We start from the raw sequence: 14965 nt of genomic DNA on the forward strand, positions 1-14965 counted from the left end.
TTGACTCCTTTATTTACAGTTATTTTAACTGACAGAAGAAACAGGAAGTGCAATGAGTTTCTCTGGCCCTCTTTCCTGTCTATCAGGACTCACACATCTACAATGAGATCACACTGATCCTTAATACTGATCCATCTTTTTACATCAAAATCTCCATAGTCCCCACTCAAAACATACATTTATAAAAATGCAACCGTGTTATGTGTCAATGTTACAGAGTTACAGGAAGCACCTTCCTTGTTTTGCATGCACAGCGTCATCTTAAACATTACAACTTCCTTTCAGGATCTTGCTCACAGCTCGTTGTATTTGCATTGAGGTATTTTTATGTCCCGAAGCCTTACACAGGTCACAGTCAAAGCTTAGTTGAGAAGAGGATTATTTCAAAGCTTTTCTCCATTTTTAACTGCTGCTGTCTTTAAAATGAGGTCAGTCAATTCAATATGCAATGGAAATGGCAGTACCATCAATTCAGTATAGTCCTGCTATTAAATTTTAATTACACATTAGAAAGTCAATGATCGCTGATCCTTTCAAACGAGCTCCTGGAGTCTCACTGTTGTTTTTATTCTTATGGGATGTCCATCTCTCCATTTGAGGCATGAGAGTGGCGTTTCTCTGAATCACAACCAGCTCTGTTGTCAACGTTTTCTTTGCTTTCCTCGTCCTTCTCCTCAGATCCTGATCTCCTCCAGAGACGCAGCCCCGGATCCCTCTGTGTAGGGATCTGGAAGGATGAGAAAGAGCTTCCCAGCGATGGTCTTTTCTCTACAACCAAAACAGGAAAGACAAAGAACATCAGACAGTAAAGTTCAACAATCATGTTAAATCAGAATGAAGTCTTTAACACAGAGATTTGAATTAGTGTTATGATGAAGGAATTAAACGGCTCAAACCAATCAGATTCTAGGAAGTATATTTAAAAACAGGATCTCCAACACGGCAATTATCAATGAATTTATTAGCAGTCACAGTAATAATGGTGCAGTTCATCCCAGTGGTTCAGTTTAGTTTAGTAAATTACACCCTGATCTTGCTTGCCTTTCAACATCCAGCTGTACTCAAACTTGGTAGGCAGGGGTGTAAGCTGGATGGTGATAGCCGGATGAACTATGCAATAGTGTGACATCATAGCACAAGAAGTGATGATCCATCTGACCTTTCAATGGACTGCTAAGTGTCTAGCTCCACCCATTACGATGAGTTAAGTACCTTTTGTAGCCCAACATTAGGGTGCCACAAATACAGGACAATATGAATTTGTTATTTTAGTACCTTACCTAAATTTTTAAACTAAATGATTAGCAAAGTAATGTCTAACTTCAGTGCTAAGTCATGATGTGCACATGCATTAGGATGCCAGAATACCGTGGAGAAGAAAAGAGGCAAAAAAAAATGTATAAAAAGTTGCAAAAAGTTGGTCAAAAGTGACAAAAATGTGTACAAGGAACAAAAAGTTGGGTGAAAAGTTGTTTTGAAAAAGGGAAAAAGCAGCACGAATTAGAAAAAAATGGCAAAAAATGAGCAAAAAAGCCACAAGAATTTGTAAAATAGTAGAGAAAAGAAGCAGCAAAAATGGGCAAGAAACAAAAAAATTGGCAAAAAGTATAAAAATTAGTGGCAAAAAATGGTGAAAAGTAAAACTGAGCAAAAAAGCCAGAAAAATTGTTAAAATAGTAGAGAAAAGAAGCAGCAAAAATTGTCAAGATGCCACAAAAATGGGTAAAAACTAGGTGAAAAGTGGCACGATTGGGATAAAAGTGGCAAATAGTGACACAAATTGGCAAAAAGCAGCAAAAACTGTTTCAAATTTGCAACAAGAAGTGTCAAAAATAGGTGGAGAGTGATGAAACAGGTTAAAAAGTAACACAAATAAATAATTTCATCAGAACCTAATAACAGTTTGATACACTTTTCAGCTCCAAAATGAGGTTAACGTTAGCCAGGATGCTAGCACCAAAGCTACTGATCCAATGCACGTGCATTGATATCATCAATAAATCACAACTTGGAAGGAGCCATTCTTTCCCAGCATATTCTGTGGGCAGGTCTGATCCCAGGTAGCTACAGTTTTCTGACATGAACAACACTGGGTCCAAAAAACTGAAGCAACTAAATGGAATGAGCCTTCATGCATTTTAAAACAGTAAGGCTTTTTACTCAGTATGGTGATGTGTAATGTATTCTGGGAAAACATTTTGCAAAACCTCTGCAGTAGTGTTAGACTAGATGAAAAGCTCTAATGAAGCTATTTAAATGCTACATAATTGTTATTTTGTACAATACATTATTTCTGATGTACTGTTGTTCTATTGCCCCTTTTTTTGTCTGTTGTGCTTTTATTCCCTTTTTATAACGTATACATTATGATTAACATGTATTTTACAGTCTCAAATATGTCAAATTCTTGCTTTTGCCACTCTAAAGTATACAATTAAGTGTTCTCTATTGCAAAAGGGACTCATACCGCCTGGTCCAATAGGTCGCATTAGCCTGTTCATCTGGACGTTCCAGTGTTTGACGTTGGTGCTCGCCTGGCGAAGTTTCCTCTGGGCAGCCTGTTAGACAACAACAGCAGCTCATTAGAACAACTCTGCACCTACCTAAATAAATAAATGAACACAGCGATGTTAGTATCACTATAAACTATAGAGGCAATGAAATAATACTTTAACCTTGTTACACTATCAGGAAAAACAATAGATTAAATAAAAGTCATCCAAGGATACAGATACCCCAGGTGAACTAAAAGGGATCACAGGCAGAGCACAATCAGTAAACTTTATTGATCCAAACATCTGGTTGAACTTTGAATTCACTGAACTCTTTAGAAGGACAGAGAATTTTAGCTGCCTGTTTAGTTTGTTTACAGTTTGTTACATGGTATATTAAAAGTTTGTTCATCCCAGTTTATTTCATTTAAAAGATAGTAATCTAAATGTTAAACAATTGCTTTTAATAATAATAATTTCTAAAACTTTTTTGTCTTTCTTACCACTACATCCTGGTCAACCCTGTGCCGGTTGGCTCGCACCTCCTCCAGCTGCCTCTGTGCCTCGTCCAGGGCTCGGGACTTGGCCTCCATTTCCTGTTTGAGCTCCTGCTTCTCCCTCTGCGTCTTCAGGATGTACTCCTCCTGTTCCTCCTGCAGGGACATCAAGGCCTTCATTTTCTCCTCTTCCTCCGCCAGCAACCTGAACAACAGTGAACACACAAACAAAAAAACATCCTATAAAAAGTTTGAAGGATTAACATCACATTTTATGTAGTAGGTATGTAATAGTACAAACTAAATTGGGTGAAAAATGTGGAGTATAGATTTGCAGATCAGTATGATAATTCATCGCAAACAGACTGATAAGGTAAAGAAACAGCAGTACAATAGATGTGACTGATAGCAGCTTTTAACAACTTCCTCTGTTCGCAGCTCAACTTCCTCAGGAACATAACGCAACATGAACTCATTTCAGCAGTGAGCTGTCTGCACACAGGCTTGTCTCCTTGAGCTTGTATGTATAGTGCTTTTCTAGTCATCACACTGACCCATTCACACCACATTCAAACAATGATGGCAGAGATGCTAAACAAGTGCCCATCAGTGTTAACTCATTCCCTTTATACACATTCACACGCAGCAGAAGGAGTGTTATGGGGTTAAGCATCTTGCCCAAGGACACTTCGAGATGTGAACACAGGAGCTGGGGATTGAATTCTCCGCCCTTCCAGTTCATGGACGAGTGACTCTTAAAGCCAACAGATCATTGTTCTCATGCTCTTAACCCAAACAAGTGAGTCCTTATCCAAACATGAGATTGTATGTAGGTGAGAGTGTTAAATGAGCCTGTTTAAACTCTACCCTGCTTGAGCGTAGCGGAAAGCCTCCTCATCCAGCCTGGCTTTGATCTCCTGCTGCAGCGCCTCCTCCAAACGCTTCTGCATCTCCTCCAGCTCCTGGATCCTCTTCCTCTGTTTCTCTGCTTCCTCCTCTTTCAGAGCCATCTCTGCCTGCATGCTAACCCGTGCCTTAAGACAAACAGCAAGGGTAAAGAATGAAAATGTAAATCTTCTGAATTCAGGCACCTTCTTTACCTCAACACTCACCTCTTCTGCTTCTCTGAGCTGGACCTCCAGAGCCTGCTGGAGCTGTTCGTGCTGTTGGCGTCTCCTCTGCTCATCCTGTTCCAGCAGGGCCTGGGCCTGCTTCTGTGCCTCCTTCAGGAGGTCAAGCTCCGCCAGCTTACGCTCCCGTTCTTCCTGCAAGGCCCGCAGCCTCTGCAGCTCCTCCTCCTTGGCCTGCCGTCTCTTCTCCCGATGCTCTCGCTGTTCACGTCGCTTTAGCTTCAGATCTTTGTGGAGGGATTTTTTCCCCTCCACGTGCAGCCTGATCGCTGTTTGAATAGCTGTGGAAAAGGCAACGTCAAAACATCTTGAAATGATGACTCTATGATCAATATCAGTAAATTTAAGTCTCCTCTGACCTGTAGTCCACTCCTGTCTCTGTTTGGTGTCCGAGGCGCTCATCTCGTATGTCTTGGAAAGAGTTTTCAAACAAAACATGCATCTCTTTCCATCCCGGTCTGGCAAAACCTGGCAAAAAGAAAAAGTTAAAAATCAAATTTTTATCAGAAAGTTACCTTCCTTATACATTGTTTTTTTCTCTTGATAAATGTCTTGTGACCATTTCATTTATATACAATGTAGAAGAAAAAAAGTGGTGAACTCACTGGAAAAAAGACGTTTTTGATCCATTTTGAACGACCAAACAATATTTGATCATCGTCTACTTCCTAAAATAAAGCATGATTTAGAATGATTGCTTGTTTTCTTGTGTAACAACACATGGTGCTGTGTAGCGCTCTAAATGAAAAATAATAAAAGTAACTTTGAGAGTTTTTATCATTACTGTGAATGAGCTGTGTCTATATCAAAAGCCGACCAAACAAACAGAAATGATTTCTCATTTAGCTCTACAGTTGCAGGTTTCCCATCAAAAAGGCTCTTTCATAAGAAAGTGTGACTACAGTTCAGCTCAGTTGAGCTCTGAGGGATTTGAGAGGAAATCTGATTGGGAAACAAGGAAACATCCAGAATCAAACTTTAATAAACTTTGTGGTTTCCAGTGTTTTTGGATTATGAGTCATAAATACAAAGCTACATAACTAAGGAACTATGACATTACTGGCGGTAGCAATTTCTGAAAAGGTAGGGGGTTGGTATTCTCAGAATGAAGGGTAATCTGAATTCTTCAGAAAATAGTGGGAATGTTTCTAGTGATTACTGCCACATCATTTTTCAGAACCTCCCAGCAGCTTTACTTCAGGTTACTCTCCATCTAAACAAAGGGCAGAACAATATTGAGTAACAGGGAGACTCGTATAAAGTGGCAGCAGCAGCTATTTAGTCAAAAATAGACTGGCTAGAGTACTCTGTAAACAGCACCGAGATTTGACATAATTTTAATTTTTGCTTACAGCAATGAGACTGCATACTTTGGTGATAGGGGAAAAAAATATAATTCTATGAATAAGCTGGACTAATTTATTTTTTTCCTTTAAGTCTTTTTTGTCACAAAAAAAGTTTTTTAACGCATTATGGGGCCTCAATGAAAGCTGTTTAAAGTCTGAACAATCCTTTATATTGAATCTTTCTTTTAAATCAACATGTTTAGGTCGACAATACATTAGGGGTAAAATGTTAAAGGGTAACTAAATTCTCTAACCACTTTTTTCAGCTGTTAACCCATGTAAATGGGTTTCAAGTAGTGCAGATGCTCAATTCAGGTCCTAATCTAGAAATTTAAGTACAAAGTACTGTAGCGATTAACCCTACAGGTTGAAATCAAGCTACTGCAACTGAATTCATCTATTGGCTGATCTACAGCCATGTGACGTTTAGTGTCATTATTCATTGCTGAACCCTATAGGTTGTTTACAGTCATGTGATCCTAATGTCAATTAGGGTCAGGAAGTGGGGGATAGCCATTAGGAATGAATGGGAACAGAGAAAAGTTATTACTTTACAACTCTAAATGGACCTCTGCACCTCTACTAACTACTAGAAAATGTCTACATACATTGAATATGCTCCCTGTGCTTTACAAAAAAGTTAGTCTTACCAAAGTTGAACAGATTTACCTAGCGTAGGGGATCAATATCACAAATTACTCAGTCCTGCAGACCTCCGAGTGTCTAGCGTCATCTAGCCAGACGAAGGGAGACAATAGTACCCTGAGGAGTCTTATACTGAGCAAAAAGACTAGCTGAGCCTTAGTGACAAATTCAAACTCCTCACTTTGTCACAAACATGCTTTTTATTTAAACAGTGATGAACTTTCAACTGAATAAGCCATGATAGTGAGCGACCAGGTAATGATGTGCAGTTCATGAAGAAGCCAAGGAATGGCTCTTTCATGTTAGCCATGGTAGCTATCTCCTGTTTGAGTGCCAGTCTCCTTTACTCCACCCTTTGCCATGTAATCCACATTTAAAAAGCAAAACTGAGCCATTTGGAAGCCAAACAGCCAGCTCTACTGAGCTAAGCCAACAAATCTAGATCTCTGAACCAAACCAGACTGCTTTGTGAAAATGGACCATACATGAGCATTGTGTGAAACAACTTGTTCAGGCTTTAGACAGAGGCTATTTTAATGCTGCCATTTCTCTGTGAGTTTTCTAAACTTTTTCTCCTTTTTTTTGCCTGAATATTTACCCAACTTCAGGACACAAAAGTAGCTAAAGAATTAAGAATGTTCATATTTTTGCACTTAAAATGCTTGGCATAGTTGTAATCAGCTCCAAACATGGCCTTTTTAGTAGTGTTACTCTATGCAGAAATCACTTCTTGCCCCCCAAGAGGAGTTCTCCGCTGCTGTGTGAAGTCATCAGAAAATAACCTATACAGGCTGTCATTAGTCTTAGAAAACTGTGGGGGAGTCGAGTGGATTAAGAAAATTGCTCAAATTGACAGGGACTGATGATAACCGTAACTTTATTGATCCAGTAGTTGGATTGTACTGTTAGCAGAGCTCATCTAGTTGTAGATTTTAGGGTTGTAAGTTTACATGATTTGGCAGTTATTTTTAGGTTCTAGGCATTAGTTAGATTGTTCACTTTTCCAGAATAAGTTAGCCACTACCTGCAGTTCAGGGTTAGCTTTAGCTCTAGGTTGTAAGGTTGATTAGGCAACATCACAGATGAGGGAGTGATGTTGTTCTTAATAATGTCACTAGTGTGATTTGGTCATAGGCACAGTCTGAGGGCTGCAGATAATATTAGCAGTGATGATATTCAGCTCACCAGCAAATATGATATTGCTTCAATACAACAATTATACCAGCAGGAGATAGTAGTAAAAAGTAAAAACCCACAACAGACTATTTTTGGCTCACAAATTTACCTACATCCACAATTTAATTTTAACTGGACTGTTACAAAGCAATGCATTCAAGCAAACATTTACCTACTTTTTTAAAGAAGTAAAACTGATCACAAAATCAGTGAAACTAGAGTGTGGTGTGCAATTTTGAGGAATGACTAAATATAGCCTAAATAAGGGTCTCTCAAAGTGTGGGCCCCCTTTTCGACACCGGAGGCACAGAAGTGGGCCATTAGATGTCTTTCTGGTGACACTCCGTTAAAAACTCTACTATGGCGCTTGATTCCTGATCATAGGAATTTATCAGGGCCTTTTAGATACTGTCAGGAAGGAGTATGCAGAGTTCACAAAGCAAGTTAAAAGAGATCAATACTCGAAAAGAAAATATAGGTGACTTTGCAGATGCCTGATCATAACAAAATAAACAGTGTTAAGTTGTTAATTGTACTTTGTGGTTCTGTAACACTCTCCATGTAGCATTAATGTCGCTGCTAGGTAGAGGCTTGCATTGAAATTTTCTGTTTCTGAAATAGGTTGGGCTACATCTCAAGTGTAGTTCTTATAAAAAGTATTCACTCACTTGGATGTTTTACCCTTTTATTGATTTTATCATTTAATCGAATATAATTTGGCTGGGGTTTTTTTGTTTTGTTTTGTTTTTTTTTTTACAAAAAACACTGCAAATTTACTCCATTCTTCTTCGTCAAAACTGCTCAAGCTCTGTCAGGTTGCACATGGACCAGGTGTGGACAGCTCTTTTCAAGTCCAGCAACAAATTCTCTAATGGATTAAGGTCTGGGATTTGTTTCAGTCACTTCAGAAAATTCACCTTTGTCTTGAAACCATTTCTGTGTAACCTTCACTGTCTGCTTGGGTAACTGTCTTCCTGGAAAATAAATCTTCATTGACATTAAATAGTTTTTTGTCATTTTTGTATTAAAAAATGCCAAATTATATTGACCATGATTGATTTATAAAATGATAAAAGTATAAAACATTCAAGGAGCTGAATATTTTCAAAAGGCACTGTATTTTAGAGCTCTGAACTCATACATATTGAGGAAAGTCCCAGTGATATTGCTCTCCTATATGCCCCTCTTGTCCCATCAGATCATATGGTTGAACCTAATTGTTGTATAACACTCAATACAGAATCTTAAATTATTTGTCTACCTATAGTTATAAAAGCCACAATTCTATAAATACAATAGTCTGAGATCTGAAACACTATGATGCTTTCTTAACACCCAAATATTTTACTACAGTTTCTCATGATTCTTTGTAAAAGGAACAAAAGGACTAAAGGTTGTAAGTAATTTACCTGAAACATGTTTTTTCTGTCATATTTTTCTTTCTTTTATTGAGCCCTGAAGAGAACTCCAGTGGTACAGAAAACTACAAGGAAGTTCCTTTAATCAAATATCAGATAACCACATGAAACCCTTTCAGCTTCATCTTACAACACCTTGGGGGAGTCCCCAGCCCCAGGTAGTGGACTGCTGGCTTAAAGGAAAAAGTTAGTCTCAAATGTACAAAAGAAAGCAAGCTATTAGTATGTTTTTCTTCTCTGCACAAACTTACAAAGAATACAGTGTTATTAAAAAGCACATTACTTTCCAGTTTTAACAGTGTTTAGTTTTGAAAGGCGATCGTCTCTGATTGTTTACCTCCACGCAGCAGTTTCCATCCAGACCTATGTTGCCCTGGCATTCCTTGCGGTCCTCCCCGGTGTAGTAGGACAAGTTGCTCGGCCTTAAGGTGAACCAGCGTTCCTTCCAGTTTCTCCTCAGCTGGCCTTTCTTCCACAGATAACCCTGCATGAACCAACACATATAATCCATCACAATGTAAAGCATGTCAGGGGCCAAAATACATAACTCCAGCAGCAGACGGGCTCCTACCTCTTTGAGGACATCACCAACTATCTCTCTGTATACTTCCTCTATGGCCATACTGATGATGCCTTTATCTATTCCTCTGGTTATCTTTCCTGAGTTCATCATCTCCAGAAAAACCCAAACAGTAATGCCACTCTGCTGCACTGAATCTTGGGAGAAGAAGTCCTCTAATTCAACGCAGTTAAACTCGATGCTCATAGCCATACATATCTTCTTTAGGAGATACTCCACCTGAAGAGGAAAAGAAACCAAACGTTTCATTTGAATCATCTGTTTGCTCGTATATATAAAAGGAAGTCAGTAGACTTACTCTTAAAGGAAGTAACCTATTATTTCTGCCACTATAATTCTATCTAAATTTGTGAGGGTGTTATTCAGAAAACATATTTAGTTGACAGAAAACACCACACTTAAGCTTACATCACATTAGTTTGTCTGATGAAATATGACAAACTCAAGACATATTTGCCAGCATTTACCACATTGATTTGTGAAGCCCAAAAAAATAATTATAAAAATGGATAATCTTTTCTTAAACCCAGCACGATAAAAAGATACAGTGCCCTTGAAAATTTAGGCCTTTCTCTTGGCAGCAGCTGCAAAAAACTCAACAGGAAACCAAAATGAGACTTTGCAAGTGAGAAACAAGCCCACACTGCTGCATAAGAAGAGCACTGTGTTCCATGATGGCAAGAAATGAGGTTTCAGCCAGGGTGTACTTAGCGGTTGTAAAAGATCCAACACCATTTTGAGGTCACAAATTACTTACTTCTTCTTAAAATTGAACAGAGCACAATAACTCAGGATGTCAATGTGACTTAGAATTTCAGAAACAACTGCATGGCAAAAACAAACATTTTGGTCACTTCAAGTTAAAAATGTCCTTCTTGAAATGACATCTTCATGTTGCTTCCAGAGACTTAGTAGATTTTGCTTGCTGCATTGGGCTTACATGGCATCAAGAATTTAACCTATCCAGGATAAGATTGCATCATAGGTCATAGGAGATTGATGACACAGAAAATACGACAAACTAAAGACTAATTGAACTGACCATCTTGTCTTCTCTTCCAAGTTTTGAGACAACATTTCTCCATTTGCAAACCTTAATGGCCAGGGGAAGAATACCAGATCTTAACTGTGCAACCAAGGATCTTTGACTTGAATGACATGAAAAAAGATCTTTACATATATTGGTCACGTGAATATAGCTTATATAAAGTTTTTTAAAATGTCAAAATTGGAATTTGGCAGCATATCAGTAACATCACAAAATCACACCATGGTGGGATTGCCAGCTCTAAATTGGGAGAAGAGTAGGGAATGACATGTAGGATTCCCACTTGGAAACCAGCATCCCTACATGGCCTGACCCAGCCACAAAGCCACAAGCACCCCATGCATACTTATGTTTTTGAAGTAAAAACAACAGTTTCAGTTTGAGCATGTTTTGGTTACCAAGAAATGCTTCATCTTGAAAGCACAAGGGGTACAGTTTTTATTGGTCTGCTGTAGAAGAGAAATTAAAATGAGCAAGAGTGAGGACACTCTTGTCTCATAGACCCACCTCATCAGGGACCATCACCAAAGGGTACTTGTCTTCAGAGAGAAAATTAAAAAGACACCAAAGCCGAAAGGCATCTTTTTCTGGCAGGACGGTGCTGCTGGATTTGTCTGTTTGATAGTTCTTCTTTGCTGTAAGAGTCCAACAGAGCTCATCTACATTTTCCTTTATAAAAGAGCCTTCAACAACCTGCAACAGAATTGAAAACGTCACTGAAGAGCATTTTAATTTGACTAGAAAAAAAGAGCATATAGTGGTGTTTTTATTACCTTATCTAGGATATACTTGTTGAGGTATGGCATATAACCCTGACTGGAAACGGGACCATCATCATCATCCCTGAAGTGCTCCTCTAAAGCAACCGGGTCATGTGGGATGCACAAGACTGTGCATAGATTGTGGGAAAGCACCTGATGACAAAATTAATTTAAAACATATGAAACAGAAATATTTGACATAGGGTGACACGCTTGAACAGCTTTACAGGATCATATGTTGATTTTACATTATTCCCAAACCATATTACAAACAATATGTCTGGCAACAGTTCAGTTTGTCTGCAAGCTAAATACCTTTGTGTATAGCTAATTTGTTCAAAATAAATAAGAACATATGCACACTGAGGAAGGGGTGGAGAGTAACTAATAACATTTATTAAAACCATTGTACTTGAGTAGTTTTTTAAGTGCATTTTGAAATCAATAAAGTTTTACCTATACTTAAGTCAGTTTTAACCAGAGTAATTGTAATTTTACAATAGTTGTTAGGGCTGGGTATTGCCACTGATTTCCTGATTCAATTCATTTTCAATTTACATGGTCCCGTTTCAATTCGATTTTCTGATTCAATTCAATACAATTCAATATCGATTCCTTGAGGGATATTTCAGCTACAGTACTTGTTTTGCTTGAATATGCAAGGGAGTCTTAGAGAACTAATGGCAGAAATTATCGTTTCAGTTGATTTATTAATAAGAAACCTTCTAACTAGGCCCAATATTTAAAATATTAAAGTTCACACTAAAAACTGACCCCAAACTTGTTTCCTAAAAATACTTTTTATTTACCAACACATTTGATCAATCAACATAATAAAGTGCAACATAGACTTAACAGTCAGTAATAAAAGATCGATATTTGAAAAAAATGAATCGATACCAAAAATTCAAACAAAAAAATCAATCTGAATCGGAAAATCTACTTTTTGAACCCAGCCCTAATAGTTGTGTACTTTTTCCCCTCTGCACAGCAGGCAAGAGCACTTTCTAAACTTTAGGGAACAGACATTTTGAAAGCTGCAGTGTGCTTTTCTAAAAATAATTTTGTTTGCACATACATCAGTGTGAAAAAAACGTTTAAAATATGACTGCTTAAGTCAGAAGGAAGTTGTTATTTAAAAAAAAAAAACTCTTAGCAGTGTTAGCATAGCCTTTCAGCACTTTAGCTGTAAATGATGACCTTCAAGGACAACATAAAAACAAAAGTAAGATATAAAGCTAAATAAAAATATATTTTGATGATGGTGGAATTATAGAAAACAAAATATGTATATAAAAGATTTTAAAAAGATACTCAGATATCTTCATACTGCAAAGTCAGGTGTAGGGAACTGCAATTACATTATTTTCAATGTTGGGCTAGCATTACCAGTAATGTTGCAGAAGTTTGAACTCAATTAAGTTATCTTTTTACTTTTACTGATAGAAGTTTCCCTTAACTGAGAGTTTGCAGTGAGGTATCTGATGCATGTTATCAGAGGAGCAGTCTTGGTGTGTTGAGCCATAACCACATCCTGTCTCTACAGCTCTACAACATCTGTTCGTTTTGAGGCCACTGCACGCAAACTGCTTGTTTCTAGAGAACATGGTGCTTGTACACAAGCTGCATGCATGAAGGGGATAAGCCCAGTCATGAGGCTGGCTCGGTGTGAGCTAGGAGGGGCAGGCGCCACAATGCCTGAGCACGGAGGTGGATGGAAATGGAGTCTGACCCACACCAAGACCAAGTGACATAATGATGAGATCAACAAAAAAAACAGTGGCTTCATTGAAGCTCTGTGCCAGAGACAACAGTCACCAACATGTTTCCACTTTGTCCTTGCTCTGACTGTAACAATGTGCTTTTGACGCACACAAGCTCATGGTGTGAAGATACTCTATTCAACAGGCTGTTCTCTGCTCAGGTCCAGTGTCAGAGGATCCTTTGCACTACAAGCTGGTACAAGGAGGAGACCCAGTGCAAGCACAGCCTGGAGATGAGGGCTCTCATTCATATACAAACTGAGGCCAAACTGTTACTCTCGTGCTCTTGCAGACAGAGATGCATATTGTGCCCTCTTCCAGCAGTGAAAGCATTTTGTTCAAAATATAGGGAACAAATGTGTTCCTTGTTGAACAGCATGTGTTTTACAAACAGAATTTCACACTGGAAACATAAAGAAGGAGATTAAAACAGAAATTTTGCACACCTGTCTAAAATTACACAAAAAGCAAAATAACAAATGCATTTCTGAAATTTTGTTTACTGAGCACTTCAGCTATTTTCAGCCAATCTTCCTCAGTGTGCCCACGTGATGAAAAATGAAGAGGTAGGAAATGAGGCAGCAAAGTGAAGACGTATATGATCTCAGATGGCAAAAAGCTCCTCCAAAACTCAAGTAGAAGACCCTTCACTCACCTTCAACTGAGACTTGGACACCTTACCACTCTTCTCCAGATCCAGGGCTGTGAAACCGTACCAGATAGATTTGAGAAGTTCAGAGCGCAGTTCCATGTCTACAGCACAGTAACTTTCTGATTTCCTCCTCAATGTCTCGTCTTCTTCCCTCTGCTTTTGTCACAGGGCCCTGGGTGACAGGCAGACACCCACGTTGTGTTGCTGCTGTCAAGCAGGCATGGGGCTTTAGCAGGCTGCTGCCAGCGACATCTGCAGGACGTCCTGAGAAACTGACAGAGAGGGAGGGTCTGATGTTTACTTCATTTTTAGACCCTGCCTTCTTGAGAAGAAAGAAGGCAGGATCAAAACATGACATACCCCTCCCCCAGTATAGTTCCTTGGTCATTTTTATTTATTTATTTATTTATTTATTTATTTATTTGCTTGAAAAACAGCAGTATGAGTATTATTTGTAATGGCACCATTATAACTGCCAACTGCCTTGGAGGGTCATGGTTTTGTTGTCTAAGGTGACCTGGCTCAGTGCTGAACAAGTAGCGTAGTCTGTCAACTAAATGCTTTAAGTTAAGATTACTTGTGCTGTTGTTAGCCTTTTGATCAATAGTATTGTGTTTTGAAGAGTTGTATTCCATGTTGTGCTTCTGCAAATGTTGGAACAAATCCATTATCAAGCCAATTTTTGCGATTATTGTTGTTTACCCTAAATAAGAGAGGGAAAATGTTAACGTGAGCTAAAGCAGGCATAAACTAACCTGACAAATATTTGGCATAAACTCATGTCTGTGATTGAAATTAGCTTTAGCCTGGCCTCTGTTCACTCCAGCCCGACAGCTGGCTCTTCAGTTGATTTTTTGCCTGCAAGAGTACCTTTTTTTCCATACGGAGGCCTTGCTCTGATCTCTTGAGCCGAAAGCCACATTTTAAACTCCTGTGACAGACAAAAATAAACTTATTTGTAATTCAATCATTTGGAGAGTTCCTGGAGAGTCAAGCAGATAAAGCTAATTCAACTTTCCTGAGAGGTGTCATGACAAACACCGCCCTCTAGAGTCTGTATGATAATCTTTAGTAGTTTGACTGCCATAGACTGCCAAAGATCAGCATTTCAATAAAACAAATAACGAAGAAACCGAGTCAGATCCTCCTATTTCAAATTTATGTTTTATCTGATCCCTTGTTGCCACAATACATATATTGAATTATATTACATTATATTATATTTAGAACTGTCAAGATCAGTGAAGTTAATTGCGATTAAAAAAGATCCACAATTAGTGGTCAATTTTTATTGTGATTAACTGCACAACTTCTTGTCCCTTTCAACACATTTTTGTTAATCCATGACAGTGATATAAAATAAGTCCACCACTGCTCCTGAATGTCTAATTTCCCTTTGAAAAAAATTCGCAATGAGCTCAGGGGATAAGTCAAAAGTAATCTGTACCTTGGACTAT

At 38.4% G+C, this 14965-nt stretch overlaps 1 protein-coding gene across 3 annotated transcripts; it reads right to left on the bottom strand.

Annotated features, from left to right (window-relative positions):
* Positions 1–5: 5 nt before the first annotated feature.
* On the bottom strand, positions 6–13693 carry LOC121517637 (differentially expressed in FDCP 6 homolog). Of its 3 annotated transcripts, XM_041799574.1 has the most exons (12): positions 13512–13693; positions 11106–11246; positions 10840–11025; positions 9276–9503; positions 9042–9188; positions 4725–4787; positions 4479–4587; positions 4102–4400; positions 3857–4023; positions 2996–3194; positions 2468–2558; positions 6–768 (listed from the first exon to the last, which is right to left on the bottom strand). In XM_041799574.1, the coding sequence occupies exons 1-12, from the start codon at positions 13605–13607 to the stop codon at positions 572–574; spliced, it is 1923 nt and encodes a 640-aa protein (XP_041655508.1). In that variant the 5' UTR covers positions 13608–13693; the 3' UTR covers positions 6–571. The 3 variants fall into 3 exon arrangements, with proteins under 3 accessions (XP_041655508.1, XP_041655510.1, XP_041655509.1); XM_041799576.1 differs by lacking the exon at positions 9276–9503; XM_041799575.1 differs by lacking the exon at positions 4725–4787.
* Between the last annotated feature and the right edge of the window lie 1272 nt (positions 13694–14965).

The sequence above is a fragment of the Cheilinus undulatus genome, linkage group 11 (assembly GCF_018320785.1).
Source record: "Cheilinus undulatus linkage group 11, ASM1832078v1, whole genome shotgun sequence".
NCBI lineage: Eukaryota > Metazoa > Chordata > Actinopteri > Labriformes > Labridae > Cheilinus > Cheilinus undulatus.